Source organism: Toxorhynchites rutilus, chromosome 2 (genome assembly GCF_029784135.1).
Source record: "Toxorhynchites rutilus septentrionalis strain SRP chromosome 2, ASM2978413v1, whole genome shotgun sequence".
Lineage (NCBI taxonomy): Eukaryota > Metazoa > Arthropoda > Insecta > Diptera > Culicidae > Toxorhynchites > Toxorhynchites rutilus.
In genome coordinates, this window is record NC_073745.1 from 291,901,700 (window position 1) to 291,918,160 (window position 16,461).

The 16,461-nt window shown below is 39.1% G+C and overlaps 1 protein-coding gene across 1 annotated transcript in view; it reads left to right on the forward strand.

The window, feature by feature from the left end:
• LOC129768138 (serine/threonine-protein phosphatase 6 regulatory subunit 3) overlaps positions 1-15,285 on the forward strand; it is a 46,338-nt gene extending 31,053 nt beyond the window's left edge. Inside the window, exons 6-13 of the mRNA XM_055769577.1 lie at positions 4,471-4,615; positions 4,683-4,824; positions 4,878-4,996; positions 5,063-5,228; positions 5,308-5,613; positions 5,675-6,381; positions 6,441-6,818; positions 12,970-15,285. Of these exons, the coding sequence (XP_055625552.1) occupies positions 4,471-4,615; positions 4,683-4,824; positions 4,878-4,996; positions 5,063-5,228; positions 5,308-5,613; positions 5,675-6,381; positions 6,441-6,818; positions 12,970-13,288 (2,282 nt within the window). The 3' untranslated portion in view covers positions 13,289-15,285. The remainder of the gene's footprint in view (positions 1-4,470; positions 4,616-4,682; positions 4,825-4,877; positions 4,997-5,062; positions 5,229-5,307; positions 5,614-5,674; positions 6,382-6,440; positions 6,819-12,969) is intronic.
• The last annotated feature ends 1,176 nt before the right edge of the window (positions 15,286-16,461 follow it).

Genomic DNA, 16,461 nt, shown 5'->3' on the forward strand with positions numbered 1-16,461 from the left:
TAAAAATATGTCAGAGTTCAAGAAGAATTGGTCTGCAGCGTCCAGAAAGTGCACAAAGACTACTGTGCAGAATTTGATGAGTGGAGTTAAATCTAAGGTTCGATATTATTTAATAAAATTCACTTTTGTAAACACTTTCTGAACGTTTTCGGTTTTATTTTGATGTTTGAAAGTTTAAGACTACTTTTCGATACACTCCTTACAAGACGTTAGGCGAAATCACATCGCCGATCTTTTGGAGGTGCTGGAGCTCTCGATCCTTGACGACGGCATGGACATCTTCTGTCGAGGTACCAACAAGACAGCCATCGATGTTTCGGTAGCCCGAGTTTATTCCGTGACAGAGAGTGGACATTATTTCCGATAAACCCCACAGCATAAACTTCTCCATCGATGAACTTTCCGTCGCCCTGCGTTTCGCCAATGGAGAGTCCACTGGCCCCGATAGCGTTGGCAACAAGATGCTCAAACAACTGTTCCTGCTACGACAACCCACGAGTTCCCTGAAGGTTTTGGACATAGCATCTTGATACTCTTACACAAAATTGGCGAGAGTAGCAACACCGTTAAAGGTCACCGATCAAATCTCTTGACCTCCCGCGCATCCAAGATTCTGGAGAGGATGGGAACCAGATGCCTGGTCACATTTCTGACTGAAAACAGAGAATTGGATTATCGGCAGTTCGCCTTCCTGACACCAACAACTTGTGGAGTTAATAGTTGAAGCCATTAGAAGTGGTAGGCATGGACCTGGAGAGGGCCTATAATCGTACGTGATTCCCGCTGGTTCTGAAAACGCTTGCAGATAGGGGTGTAGACGGCTTTGTCAAGATCTTTGCCACAAGTCGAACCTTAGAAGATGAAATAGAAAACAATAGCTTCGCAAATTTCCACGAAAGACTGGAAAGCTTAAAGGTTCCGTTCTTGCGATCACCCTCTTTCTAATTGCCATCAACAGTCTGTTCCAGCTCCAGCTGAGGAGAGTTTTCGTATTTGCCTGCGCGGACAACATTCTCCTGGTGGTGGTAGGAGACACGCACAAAATCCTACGTATCAGGATGACGGTTATCAAAGCTATCGTCCAGTGGACCGCTGGAAGGAGGTTCAAACTCTCACCGTAGAAAAGTGGCCATATGGTGATTTGCAGCCACATACACCAGACATCCAACTTCAAGATAAAACTGTACAATGTCTTCATCCCACGCCTTTGAACGCTGAAAATCCTTGTAGTATTGGTCGATCACAACCTTAGCATCCAGTGCACCTTGAGGGAAGTGAAAAAGAGCTGCGCCACCCAATTAAACGCGCAATCTCGGAACCCCAACAACAGGGATATACGTCTACGGGTGATCAAATCGATCATCAACAACCGCCTCATCTATGGTTTTGAACCGACGTGTTTGAGCGGAGACAAGCTCCCAGAAACACTGGCGTCAATTTTCAACAAGGCACTGCTGTCTACCGTATGTGTGATAATGTCAAAGTTTTAAACATTTTAAAATTCTCGGCTTCGATTTTTTTTTATATATTCAAAAGCGTCTTAAACTATGATAATCATCGATCAGGTTCCCAATTGCTGCAGTTACGGCCCCACATGCTTCCAGAACGCCCGGCAGCTCCTAATAATGTAGCCTGGATCCATTTCTCTTCAGGCACGGGTCAATGTTTGTTTGAGGCTTGCTGTACTGAGGTGCCGTTTAGAAAACAGTCCTAGGTCTCCATGACGTGCCATACTGAGTAATCCATCGGATTAAGCTCGGGGCTGAATGGCGGTCACATATCCTTCGCGCAGATCTGCAGATGTTCCTGCAACCACTTCTGAATGCGGTTCGAGTTGTGACACGAAGCCCCATCTTGTTGAAATACAACATTTGGCTTCGAACCGTACTGCTCTTTGATTCACGGAAGAACATATTTACTTAAAATCCCGATGTAGATCTTTGTGTTTACTCGGTCGCCTTCTGCAATGAACACCGGATTCATTTCTTTGTAATCGGAAGCTTGGTCAAATACACGTTCTTATCCACGACTTTCACCGGGAGAAAACTGATATATCGATCGGTTCTGGAATGCGACTCGTTGGTGAACAAGATTAGCGGAATCTTCCTTAACGAACTTTTGTGTCGTTATGTCGCTGATCTCGTGTTCCTTTCGCCGTTTTCTCATTGAACGCACTGGATTCGCCCGAATCTTCCTTTTGATAGCAGCGACCATCGGTGATCTCTTATGGCGTTCAATGACACGCTTTTAGTTCGTATTGTGAAGACAATCTCCGCATTGAAATTGCCCATGTAGATTACATTTGGGGATCTTATCCACGATGCCATTTAGATGGTTGTAGTAGCTCGGCAGCGTTCGTCGGCGCGTAATTTTGGATAGTTTATAAGCTCTCACTTCAACGTGAACTTGAAGTTGTGAAGTAAAAATCCGACTTCATGGTGATGTTGGGCGTTGTCTCCTCGTATACCAGAGTATATTAATAACTGCCTCGAAGGTAGTCTGTGAGCATCAGAGTCACGGCCAACGATCTTCGCTAAGTTCTAGAAAATGTTCATGCCCTAGGCAGTTGAGCTAGCTCAGCCTGCTATGCCAGGGTGGATCCGCTAAATATCGTTGTCGTTGATCCAGTTTGATCCAGATATTTCTACTCCGGTTTCCGTATTAAATTAGGTAATTAGTCCAGGGAGACCTATCCACAGTGGCGGGGTTGCAATATTCAGAGTCGTCTCCAGGAAAAATAATTCCGGTTCCAGCCGCTGGATGCCAGTCAATCAGAGAGATTGAGTTTTTTTTAAATCAAAAAATCGCCCAAGGAGGAGAGAAAGGAAATCTGGGTTTTCGAAAAAAATTTTTTGATGCCAAATGTTTTAAAATGGCATGAAATATCGAGATCTAGTTTCATCTCGAAAAAAAAATTTGTCAAAAATCTGCACTCTGGGTTTTTTTCGTCATGCGAAACGAAAAGTATGGTTTAGGGTGCCAATAAAAATAGTTATCTCGATTTTTCATTCGGAACTTGCTACGAAATGTTGATTTGCACAATAATATACCCTATGCAAAATATTAGCTAATTCATTTACTTCATTTACTGGTGTCGCAAACATTAAATTTTGAGTTTTTTGAAAACCGGAAATCGGGGTTTTTAAAAAAATAATTAATGCCAAATGTCTTAAAATTGCATGACACATTGAGTTTTACAGATATCTCAAGAAAAAAATTTTCCCAGAGTGTCGATTTTTGACAAAAAAATTTTTTCATGCCATGTCTCGACGTTTCATGCTATTTTAAGACATTTGGTATCAAAAAAAAAAAAAAAAATTCGAAAACCCCGATCCTTTACTCCCCCCTTGAGTGATTTTTCGATTTTCAAAAAACTCAAACTTTGACCGCTTTGCGCCACTCTAAGTCCGATTGAGCTGATACTTTTCATAGGGTGTTTTACTCGAGGTGGTAAACATTTTTTAAGGGGTAACTTTTTGAAACTCGAGATGACCATTTTCATTCGCAACATACTGCACCCCCACACAGATGTGGACAGATGCTCGGGGTAGTCAAATACTTGGACTGTAAGGTAGGCGAACTACTTTACAGTCCAAGTATGTATCCAAATGTTTGTATTTTCCCTTTAAAAGATGGCGTCCATACTATTAATTCAAAAGATGGGTTGTATACAATTTTACACAATTTTACAAAAGTTTTCGTTGACAAAATGTTCAAGAGGGTTCACGGTACAACATAGCTAAGGAGCTGTTGAACTTTCTTCGTGACGATCCAAATTCGTTCCAGAGGGTAAAAAATAATTGTCCAAAATGATCGAACTTGTGAGAGGTATTGAGTACCAACATAACGTGACAAAAAATAACGAGAATCGCGAAATTGAAAATTCGCGATACTTATTGAACAGACCTCAGTATGATGATGTGTTTGAACATCATATCTTTGACGACGTAGGCGTGGTTCTTTTTTGGTATGAAATTTCGGTCATTCGGCAGAAGTATTCCTAACGGTAAAAGCTTTCACAAATGTCTAGGGCGCTGAGAACTAGTTCAAGTGAGTGATTGAGAATGTTACACAATCAACCGTCTCAAGCGGAATGTGCTTATGAATTTCATTTCAACTTTCTTTGATTTTGAATGGTTTAAGTTAGTAACGAACGACGTGAGGTCCATAGAAAACGGTGATTTCTTTGGAAAAGAATTGTGCTTCACCGTGGTCATATTGTTTAAGCATATAGGGTTTGTTTCAGAGCATTTGCGAGGACACTATCGATTATATATATTATCAATTCTATGTTTCAATTAGAAGCCTTTTTTCTTAGTTTTGTTTCTTTTCGTACAACATGAAGTTATTTTCCAAATTCATACTCATTATTCTCTCCGGTCGGTAGTTCCACAAAATTAAATATTGACCTCCTAAAGACAGAGTTTGGAAGTATTCTCATAGGCTTTTGATTTTTTCTCTCTCACGAAGTAACATCCGATCCAATCTTGGAAACGTTGGAGAACGAAGCAACCACCCAGATGCTGTTGGATATCATACTAAAAGAGAACAGCGAAGAAAGCTCAATCGTCGGAGGCATACAAATTCTACTGCGACTTCTGGAGAATACGATTATGTAAGTGGCCCTCGAGCCAATCCCTTTCCATTTATGAAATTTATCAATTGTTTTGCTCTGATTGTAGACAAGAGCCGGTTTCCGATACTGCACTCCAAATGGTAATCGATGCTGAAAAGGAGCATCACGACACTGTCGTGCTACGCTTAGTAAACGTCATACATCCGAGAATGATTGAGTTTATCCACATTTTAAAGAATCCGCCTCAGGTTGGTGGAAAAGTAGAAAATTTTTCGCTGTCTCACCACTGTTTAAATTTCAGAAACCCGACATCATAACCACGGTCGGCGTACTTTCACCACCTCTAGGAAACGTGAGACTTCAGATTTGTAATTTATTTACAGTATTAATAGAAACCGAAAACAGTGATGTTATCAGGACGTTAGTTACATTCGATCCGATATTTCGTTCACATGTATAAAATGGATTTTTTTCTACTCGTTGCAGAATATGCGGAACAGATTTCTATAGTACATTGCTCAACCTTTTTAAGCAATATTGTTGGAACAATTTTTTGCATAATCAGGTCAAGGTTTGCGTCAACTACGCCATTCAATCGTTTGATCAGAAGGAGGGCGAAACCATGCTTCTTACCTCGCATTTACAGCGACATGTGAGTATCCAAAAGCATCGTCATGATTATTCATGAAATCAAATGAATTATCGGTTTTTTTTCTTGTTGTCAACAACAGATTATGTGCGATTGCAAGCTTGCCTCCCGTCTGGTGGACCTATGGTATTACAACGAGGAGATGCAGAGACCGGTGGACGCCGAAGGGAAGGAAAAACCGTTGCGTGAGTGCCGCCGGCTTGGTTACATGGGCCACCTGATCGACATGTTTGAGGCGCTCGTCACGAACATGAACGTGTCGGAAGAATTTTGTGCCTTAGTCGAATCGACCCTGGAGCGGGAAGACATAAAAGACCGCTGGCGGTGTGTGACTCAGCCCGCAAATGGCGAGTTGAGCACGATACTTGCGATCCAAAAGCGGTTTTTGGTGGGAAGCTTTATTGTGCTTTAATGCGCAATGTTTTTTCTAACAATATTTTTATCTTCAGGCTGACTGTCCATATCAAAAGAAAGAATTTTCATGCGACCTTACACTATTCCAAAACCAAGCGGGAAGCCAATATTCCAACTCTATGTTTGACAACAGTACAGCAGTGAATAACCCCGAGTTGTGGGCCTTGGATATGCTTAGCATCAGCAAATCAGTACAACAGTTTATACACATGATAGATTTTGACGGGGATGACGAATGGAAAGGCGAGGCTAATGAGGGAGGCGAAGCGGATCCTGGGAGAATACCTACCCAAAGTGATGGGCCCGAGAGTGGCGATGGCGGCGGTGGTCATAGGCCTTACGACGAGGATCTTAAGAGTGCTATCGATTTGTTCATCAACAAAAATGCTTGGCCGTCGTCGCAAGACAACACCGAAAACGTTGATAACAACGCTGACCCCTGGGGCTCTAGTGAAGAAGTCGGGACTATTGATTGTCAGAATCCGGAGAACGAATCTGATGCTTGGGCCAATTTCGGGTCGGACAGTTTTGCAGATTTCGATGCACATTTTTCGGACCCTTCGGAGACGGCAACGATCACCGATATTTCGTCGAAGACATTTTTCGACAATAATGAAAACATTACCTTTTCAAATTTTGGAGAAGAAAACAGCGATCCCTTGGCAACAGCGGCTATGCTCGGAGCGCTCGATTCCAGCAAAAACAAGTCCAGTTCCACAGGTGTCACTGACAATAGCTCAAAGTATGGTTTTATCTCTGAGACTGAGGCTTGCGTATTAAAATGCCTTTTTTCCATTGTAGCCATCCTACCAACGAAGACACTGTATTTGAAAAACCTGCCACCCACAGTTCTACCATTGAAAACGATGATGCTAGAAATAGTAATGTAATACATGATGTGCCATTATCCGTGCCCGTAGTAGACACTAGTAGTTTTCAGCAATCGATTCTAGCGACCGCACAGCCGCCGACATCGACCAACGGAACCGTTCTGGATAGTAGCAGTTGTACCATTGGTGGTAGTAGCGCAGCGGAAGTTGCACCGTCGTCGATTTTGGTCGGTGATGAACTGCAGTCTAATATGGTTTTAACCACAGAGGAACCTGCTATTGCTGTCACCAATGGGCCAATTGAAGACGCGAGCGAGCTTGTGGTATCGTGTGATGCACCTGAAAGGAGGTGAGTTATTCATCTTGGGCGAGTGTAGCAAGTGCAGTGGCTCCCATGACCGAGTGGTTAGCGTTACACATATCTCTATGTGTAACCCTAGCTTGCCTAAAAAATCGAGCGAACAAGCAAAATCAAATCCCTCCTGGCTTCCGTGGGTGTGGTTTAGCTATGAACAGTCCAGCATACAAGGGAACATCAAAAACCCAACCTGTTGGTGTTTTAATGCCAATCCCAACTTCTCAATTGGGCTACCAAAGCTATCGGCTGGTGGGCAGCTGAAGGAGTCAATGAAAAAAATTGGGAAAGAGGCTCGAAACATGAGAAATCGCTCTTCGACGAATGAGAGCGAGGAATATTCACATAGATGAATTCATAAGGAAGGTTTGTACCGATTCTGCCCTTGTTCGAGATATACCACAAGATAGGTGCGATTTTGATTCCCTGTTTTCGATGGAAGATGGGAGATTTCATGTAACAATTCTGCTCCAGGATCGGGTTAAATTAAATTCAAATTGCTGAAACACCCTCTTGATGTAACAGACCATCGCTTGTGGTGTTTATTCATTTATTTTCTGGAGCATAATATTGTTCCGGTTGATTGGAGAAAATTACGAATTATAGCTATCCAAAAATTCTGAAAACTCGCGTCAAACTTCTATTCGTACCGCCCAATCGCGATGCGTTCTTGTGCAGTAGTCATTCGGTAAGTGGACAAAAAAGTAAGCTCAGCAATTCAAATAAAATCGAGGGGAACTACAATGCATTGTTTGATTCGCGTTGACGGCATTGAGCTTTGTATTCCGAATTAGGAAAGCGACAATGACAATAATAGATTTTGAGGTGGATTGAAATTATTTCCAAAATAAGATTTATGAATGGAAATATTTTTTTTCCAATCAGATTAATATTCTATGCAATTGAAATTTGTTTTTCTGCAAGTGGTATTCTCTAGTGTAGAGGCACGAATTTCGGGCGTTTTTTTCGAGCTCTGTGCAAATTAAATATAGAATATTTTTACTACCTATTACTTCATTGGCCCTGATTCTCGAATACACTTCACGAAATGAACGGCACGCCATTGAACTACGTTTTACGAGTTAGTGAAGTGTCGAAGATAATGATGAGTTTTCAGGCAGAATGAGCACTTTTCAAATAGAAAATCATTAATGAAAATTATCTTCTTCGTATCAAACTGGTATTCAATGTGAGTGGAAAACTTTTCTTCATGTGGTATAATAATCCCATACAAAAATCTCAGCTGAAGATAATTTGATATTATAATGATAAATTTAGTGGGAAACTAATCTCGCATCCAGATGTCGATACCGTACCGTTGTCATCGCGAATGCGTTTCATACCGTTTCCACCGTGAAGTGTATTCGTAGTGTATTCGAGAATCAGGCCCATTATTTCTTTATTAATTTTTTAACAATGAAACAAGAACCAAGCGAAAACAAATATTCACAAGTAGAACAGCTACAAGCTAGTGAAGTGAAGTGGTTCAACAAAAATCCATCGGATTCTGAATCAGTAAAGATGTCGCCATGGTATGGAAAACATGCAGAAAAACGGGTTTATAGCAATAAAGTTTTTCAGAGTTTCTGAACACAACACACCACGTTGGGATAAGTCAAGAGAGATGTTTTGACAGAACAGCAGCCTTTTGCTCTTTTGGACATTTTTTTGACAATTCAAATGTTTTTAAAATAGTAAAATTTAGAAAATTGAAATTATATTTGTTCATGCGATAGAGGCATGTATAAAGATTTATTTATATCAAATCTGGAATAAATCCGTTCAATAGAACTTGACACATCGTGTGCGCCAGCTTGAATAAACTACACTGGATTCTTTTTTACGCGATTTTTTACGTTCATAAATGATTCACACGATTCTCTTGAGATTACGCGATTCTCTTGAAATTACGCGGTTTGGCACTGTCTATCGTCGCTTCGTTGGAAAAAGAAAGAGGAGAAAATAATGCCAATTTTACAGCTTGGTCGTTAATGGGTTAATCTCTAAATGGTGTACACCCAGGTTTTTTACGCGGTTTTTTTTTGCTCGGTTTTTTACGAGGTTTTTTTTACGCGGATTTTCCAATTAACGCGTTTTTTGCGCGGATTTTCCAATTAACGCGGATTTTCGAATCACTCGGATTTTCCAATTAACGCGGTTTTTTAAACGAGGTAGTTATGCGTAAAAAAAACCTGGGTGTATATTAATGAAAACTGGAAGCATTTCATTTTTCCCATAAATTTGTTCTGCCGTACCCGTATCATCATTAACACTTAGACGCCCATGAGTGCCGTACTGCACTCAAAAATTATTCCGCTGGGACCATGAGTGCAGCACTGCACCCGCTCAATCTTACAAAGTTTCTAACGTGTGCGCTACAATACATGTTTTACGTTAAAACTGTGTTATGTATGTGTTTTTCGTTTTCTACTGGCCTCAATACAAGTTTTTCAGAGTTTCTGAACACAACACTGCACGCTGTTTTATATGTGTGAGTAATTTTTCCTTCGACGACGAAGGTTATCCGCAAATACCGGTGGGAGTGTAACATCCTCACTAATGGGGTCCGTGCAACCGGGGGCTATCGAGGTGTTCCGTTTCTCTGTACCGTCTTGTGGTTTATTCATCCGTAAACTGCAGAGAATGTCCATAAGTTGCGATGGAGATCGTTTCAACGATTTTTATTGCGTAGGTAGGGTAGTGTAGGGTCTTCTATGAATTAATTTTTGGAGTGTTCAACGAAATTTCAGCACTTTCCACAGTCTTAAATTCCCTTGCTCAGTTTATTTTACTGAAATGGAGGCTGTATATTGCTGAAATCTTGAGACTTTATCCATACGCTATTATGTCCTCACCTTTGTCGCCTTTTTCTTAACATTGCTCAATTCCGGGAAACGACCGGGCTGATTAATGAACAAAGGTAGAATCGGCTTCCATGAATTTTATCCTTCAGTCCGTAAAAATACCATCAAAATGAAACGAAGATGAATTGGGTCGGTGGCTTCATTCAATTATCCTCAAGGTTAGCCTCAAACCGTGGTTTAAAAGTTTGGACTTGAGTTGGGGTTTTATTCGCATGCCATGTCTAATCACAGTGCGTTTAACCACTGCTTTTCAATATAAACCTTGCCAATATTTGCGTTTGTGGTCAAGATTATCACAACATCGAAGATGTTGCTTAGTTGTGCAAGGTATGTCGACGCTAAGTCGAGCTTAGAACAATCCCTTCAGGTTGAGGAAGGCAACCTAATGTGTCAGTGTGGGATGTGTTTGCTAGGTTAGAGTTTGTTCACATAAATGTCGTAAAACAACGGAGTCTTCTTGGTACAGTGCTTCTCATAATGATGCGACCAGAAAATTGACCATAGAATTCATACCAGTACTGGAATGATGACGTGGATTGGTCGGCTTGTTCTCCGGACTTAAACACTATTGAAAGCCTCTGGGGAATGATGGCTTGACGGATTTACGTGATAATCGTCAATTGTCAACGGTTGATGAGCTGAAAACAGCAATTCTTCAGTTGTGGAATGATTTCTGAATAATTTTTCCATCATTAACTCAATGAAAACTGCTAGTGGTCGTATCATTTAGAAAAGGCGTTTAAACAATCAGTCTTACACGAAAATAAATTAATTCTTAAATTGAGAAGCATATTTTTGAAGTACATTTTATATACCGTGAAGCTCCCTTATATCAGCCAGTGCATAATTCCACCCACTTCACATAAAATATTGTTTTTCCCACTAGCCAACATATTTCTTCTAATAAATTATTTTTGTGTATACTTGCAAAACCATAAATATTTGAAAACTTGGCAACGAAGTACTATTAGTTAAGCTTAACGATATAAATTTCAGCTAACATCGTTCGTCGACCTGTCATCTGCCATTTTTGTTGTTTTCCTTGGCAAAGTGGCTAAAAGCATTGTCCACAGTTGTTATCAATTTACAAAGTGTAAACGATTGAAAATCTCCAGAAAGTAATAAAAACTGAACGCTGCATTGATTTAATAGTTTTATCACATATTCTCATTGCAAATTCGATCGCTTATCATCAAAATAAACATGGCTGGAACAAGGACACCCATATCTCTACCTGTTTTTTATACCACCCAACAGATTTCATTTGCTATATTGCGATAAGTAAAACAAACGCCGGTTAGAAACGCATTCAATAGGATAGGTCGAAAATAGCAGACACTGTGCAAATGGTGAGAACCAGATTTCCCTTTCGAAAGCACGGAATTCCGTATTCAATACTGCGCGAGAAGGTATTGGGAAAGTATTCCAGACCTCGTCCTGGAAAAGCAACCGTTTTCGATGTCACAGAAGGACGGATAGTTGAAAGGCTGTTAGCCAAAGCATAAGCTGGATTCCCCGTGAACACAAAGAGATTACTGTTAAGCGTAGCACATTAAGTGTGTAAATCAATTCGTTCCAGTCCATTTAAAATCGGGATACCGGCTCGTAATTGAATCAATGGGTTCATTAAACGACATTAAGGAATATTGAAACGGGTGCCAAGCTTATTGTCAAAACATCGTGCAGCTATTTGCAAGGAACAAATCAGGAGCTGGTTTCACGAAATCCATAAGTATCCGGCAAGAAAATAGTCCAGGCAAAGGTAGTTAACACCGATCGATAATCTTATAGCGAATTCGTTTTTAAAACTGAGTCAGTGCCAAACTGACTCTGTAATAAAAAAACGTTTTCAGTTTATTTTCGCGACGATAAATTTACAGTGTCGACGTCTAATGGCGATATTAATGCTTGGGAGGTAAATTATTCTCTATCAGATCAGCAGGGCCAAGTGCAGTGTAAAAATATAAAAGTTTGAATGAATGTTTCCACTTCATATTGTTTTATTACTTAAAACATGTAGTTCTGACACTTACTTAACCATTTGTCGATGCATTTCCTGGTTTTTCCACAAATAATTACTATTATAATATAAAATCATCATTAGCCACAGTTTTCGTTCAATATGTTTCTGTGATATCGGAAAAAAACCTCTTATTTCATCACATGAAATAAATATTCGATACGTTAAAGTAAATTTTCATTCATAATTTTGATTTTGAAAGCAGGTTTATTCCACCTGAATATCCATCATTATTTTCGCCTCCCAATGAAAGCACACGTAGCTTAATGCCGTCTGCTCGAATATACTTTCAAAATCAGAATCCGAATTGGATTACGATTCCAATAATACAAAAGCAAAAGCAGCAGGTTTTTCATCTTCATAGTTTTTATTTTTAGATTTTCCAAAATATACTCGGAACTTGACAGTTCGGTATAGCTGTATTGGTGAATCCGAGTGCCAACCCGTGAAACATCTCAGTGCGAAACTAACAGCTTTCGGGGCGAACCAGTGCGACACTGAGTGCGAAACTGACTGAATAAAAAAACGTTTTGACAGCAGTTAGTGCGGCACTGAGGTTGAAACTGAACAAAAACGAATTCGCTATTACACTGCACTGTTTACACTGCTATTTTGTGGAAACGCAGCCGTGCAGACATATTACTAGTGTAATTCATTCGATTATTGATTTTGACTCATTTAACTTGATTACAACATAAAACATCATCAAATCTACTATTTAAAACGATTCATTACTATAACAATTTGATTATTGGAATTAGGAACACCAATTAACGGAATTAGGAAAATGACGTTATTTCCGGTTGGAATTAGGACTAAAAGGTGCAACATCCGTATATTTATCAGTAGTGGAACAAATACCAAGCAAGTAGCACATTTAAGAACATTATATACGCGTAAGCAGTAATTTTTAAAGTACACAAACGTTGAATATTGACTTAGCTGAGCGGCATATGGGTACTTCACGGTACCATTGGAGAAAAAGCATAAAAATTGTACTTAAATATATGAGTAGTCTTATCATTATTATTATGAACAGCACTGTACCTGACTTTTTGTCAACCGAATAATTCATGGTTCAAACGATTCCAAATGATCAAAAACAAGCTGTTTTGGGTTTACATTGTAGATGCTGTGGTTTCAACGGATACTGATTACATCGGAATTTTGACACCTTATTCCTTTTTGTTGACCTACCATCTCCGTCAATCTTCTTATACCTATGTGTTCCAATTTTATTCATTCGTCAATTTATTTTTAGAAATAGTGAAATGGTCGAACCTGATATGGACACGCAACCGGATAGCACAGCATTGAAAATCGGTCCTGAGAGCAGTAGCGAAGTAGCAACAGCAGCAGCAGCAGTGGCAGCTGAAGAATCGTCCATTGCAACAAAGACTTCTGACCTCGTAATAGCAGTGGGTTGCATCGATATCAACAACAGTGGGAGTAACGCAGAAGAGATTCTTATCTCGTCAATTGATCCATCGAAGCTCCCAGCCGAAGTGCTCCAGCAGCAGCAGCAGCAACCTCAGCAACCACCACCACCAACTGTGCCATTAGAGAATGGGTCAGTGTAAGTTAGCAAAAAACGACGTAAAAAAAGAGAAATAATCGGGCTAGTGCTAGGGCAGATCGAAAAAATATAGAGGAAATCAGTTTGAATGGGAAGCTTTTTGAACGTAGGGCTAATCGTTGCGTAATTTGAAATTGGATGCGAGACGGTGAAAAAAAAAACACGTGAACCAATCGGCGAGCCGGTTGTGAAAAACTAATGAAAAGTGTGCTTTCATTGCAAAGCAAATGGGAAATCCAGAGGAAAGATATTTTTATCATTCGTATATTTTTACCAATTTCAGGAGATGTTTCGTTTCGTGCAGGCATCGTTGTCGCTAAATGATCTACGTTGATTCCAATTATTTACGAAAATAGTTAACAGGGATTGTTTTGTGAGCACAATGTATGTGGTCTTGGTGCTGAGGTTCTTTGAAACGATACCGCGAAAAGGAAGTTATCGAGTAGCTTTGGATCAAAAACAGAATTATGTGTTAGTTTTCTTACATTTTTTTCTTTTAAATATATTGTGTTTTGGTCAAACGTTTTTATTAAAATGTGTTATAATGTGTTCGTCGGAAAACAGGTTATTCAAACAGTTGTGAACCGTTCTTGCCTCCACACGAAGGCTGGTGACGATATGGGTTATCATTTAAAATTGTTTTCGTGAAGCAGAAATGCAAACGTTTGGCGATTATTTCTCGTCCAAAAATAGCAATTTAGTTACTATTACTGTAAAAGTTTAATTCTTGTTTTTTTTACAGATAATTCTATTTAGGCAAAAGAAAACTCGATGTATTTTTATGCATAAATAAGCCAAAATGCAGGAACAATTAGGGATGCGTAAAAGGATGAAAGTGAAAGACATGAAAGCAATCGTATTTGTATGGTTTCTAAAAGGGATGTGTGCGATGAGAAACGCAGAAATTGCTAAGTTGAGAGAGAGAGAGAGTGAAAAAGAGAACGGGTGAAAAATACACAAAGCTTCCGCCAAAACGAAACCATAAAATCTACAATTGAAAGTACGAGTTTAGTAGCACTTAAGTAAGCTCTTCAGCATAAATGTAAAGAGGCAAAATGAAAATTGAGCAAAGAAACGGCTAGATTAATTTTGTTTCTGTCGATGAACACAAGACTGGTTCAAGCAGAAATTTTTCACCGACTACTTGATTCGAGGATCAACTATTTCTAGAAATTTTATTTGAGTTCGTTAGTAGATTAAGTGAATAAGAGAAATATATTATCGGTTCAAATCGCATTAATTTTTTTTGGTATAAAATTTTGAAAAGTAAAAAGTTGAGTTGCATACCATCTTAAAAGTCTGGACAAAGAAGAATGAAAAACTGTCAGAGAGAAAAAAGTGAGCATGAGTCTTTCGATGAGACGAAGAAAAGGGCTGTTATCGAATGTGCGAAATTAAAATTATAATATTTTCCGTGTTAATCGTTTAACCGTCATTCAATCAGCTCGATTCACCACAACTTAATTTAAGCTATTCCTAGGTTTTTCATTCTATATACGCTTAATTTACGGTTTGTGTTTTCTTTTTCCCTTGTTTCTATACGTATCCAACAAATCTGTATTTGTTCTTTTTCCTATCATTACAAAAGTGTTGCTCAATTCGATCATCGATTTGGATTTCCTCATCATCTTTTCAAGGAAGAAGCAAGAAGAAGAATCGAATGTTTGAACATATCTCTCACGCTGTGTATAGAAATTCGTTCTTGTTTCAATTTATTGCTTTTTATACTGTTAAAACATAAAAACCACAATGCAATTACGAGAAAAAAAAAGAAAACCTTTCAGTGATAGCTTCAGAACTCAAACAAGTATAACACAAACTCACTCACACATGCATTAATATATACACACATACACATCTCTCGCTAAAAGAGACAAGATAAACAAAAATGGTGCAATGTTCTGATATATATTATAAATCAAATGTAAGCTAGTGCCACTTTCTAAAGTACCAAGGAAATATGATGAATAAAGGAATGTGAACGTCCACAATTTTGCTGCCTATTCTTGTTTTATTTACCTTTCAAGTGAAAATACTGAAAGAATTTTTCTCCAATGTTTTTTTTTCTATTTTACCTTTATGTACAGTAGAGATGGGCAAACCGTTCATGAACTGATCAAAAGAACGAGTTCACCCAAAAGAGTGAACGAACTGCCGTTCTTTTTTGCTGGGCAACAGTTCATATGAACTGTATACCCAGTTCAGAACGAACTGTGTATGGTGAATGATGAACTGATAATACAGTTCAGAACGAACTGACCGCTGGCAGAACTGTGCATGCAGTTCAGAACGAACTGTGTACGGTAAGCGGTGCGTAAGAGGAAAGAAAACGAACGAGTGATAGATGAATGGTGCTGCAAGGTAAATAGTTCTCAAATTAACGAATGGAAACAAACGATAGCCCCATGAAACAACAAAAATAATATGTCGGTATTGTCGCTTCATAAAAAACGCTTGTTGCGTTTTTTTATGTTGCGTTCAGGATACGATGGTTTTAAATTGGATTGTTAAATTATTTATCAAGTTCAGGGTAAATATTTCAGTAAGTTGTCATGCCAATCTACCTCACTTATAAAATATAGTTGAAAGCTGAAAGTTGATTTAAACAGTCTCGTTAAACAGTAAAATTCGCGTCGCTAATAGGAAATATGTTTCATATTATATCATATTGTGCTCGATAATTTTGAGATGGACTTTCGTGATTTGGGTACAGTTTTGCTATAGCATTTATTGCAATACATCGTAAGCAAAGCAGCACAATGCTAGTTTATGCTGAAAATAATAAATAACGACTCAAAGTGAACCGTTTTGCCCACCTCTAATGTACAGTAAGGGATTTTTTTTTTGATGTTCGGTTTTTCAGTGTACTATTTTTGACATATCACATGTGATTCGTGCCATGTGCCAAAGTTGAGTAGTTTTAATTGCTATTTAATTATGGAAATACTTACAGACGAACAACGCTTACCAACGCCAACCATTGAGTTTTGGGCCCTATTCCAGAAAACGAGACGAGCAATTCGTCTCGTCTTGTCTCGGCTTCAGTCACTGTCGAGACGAGCAAAATATCCTATTCCGGTACACGAGTTTCATTGAAATGTTTTATTCGGTAGACTGGAAAAACTTTTTTTTCAGTATGATCTGTAATGTCAGATGTGAAGACATGTTTTTATTTTG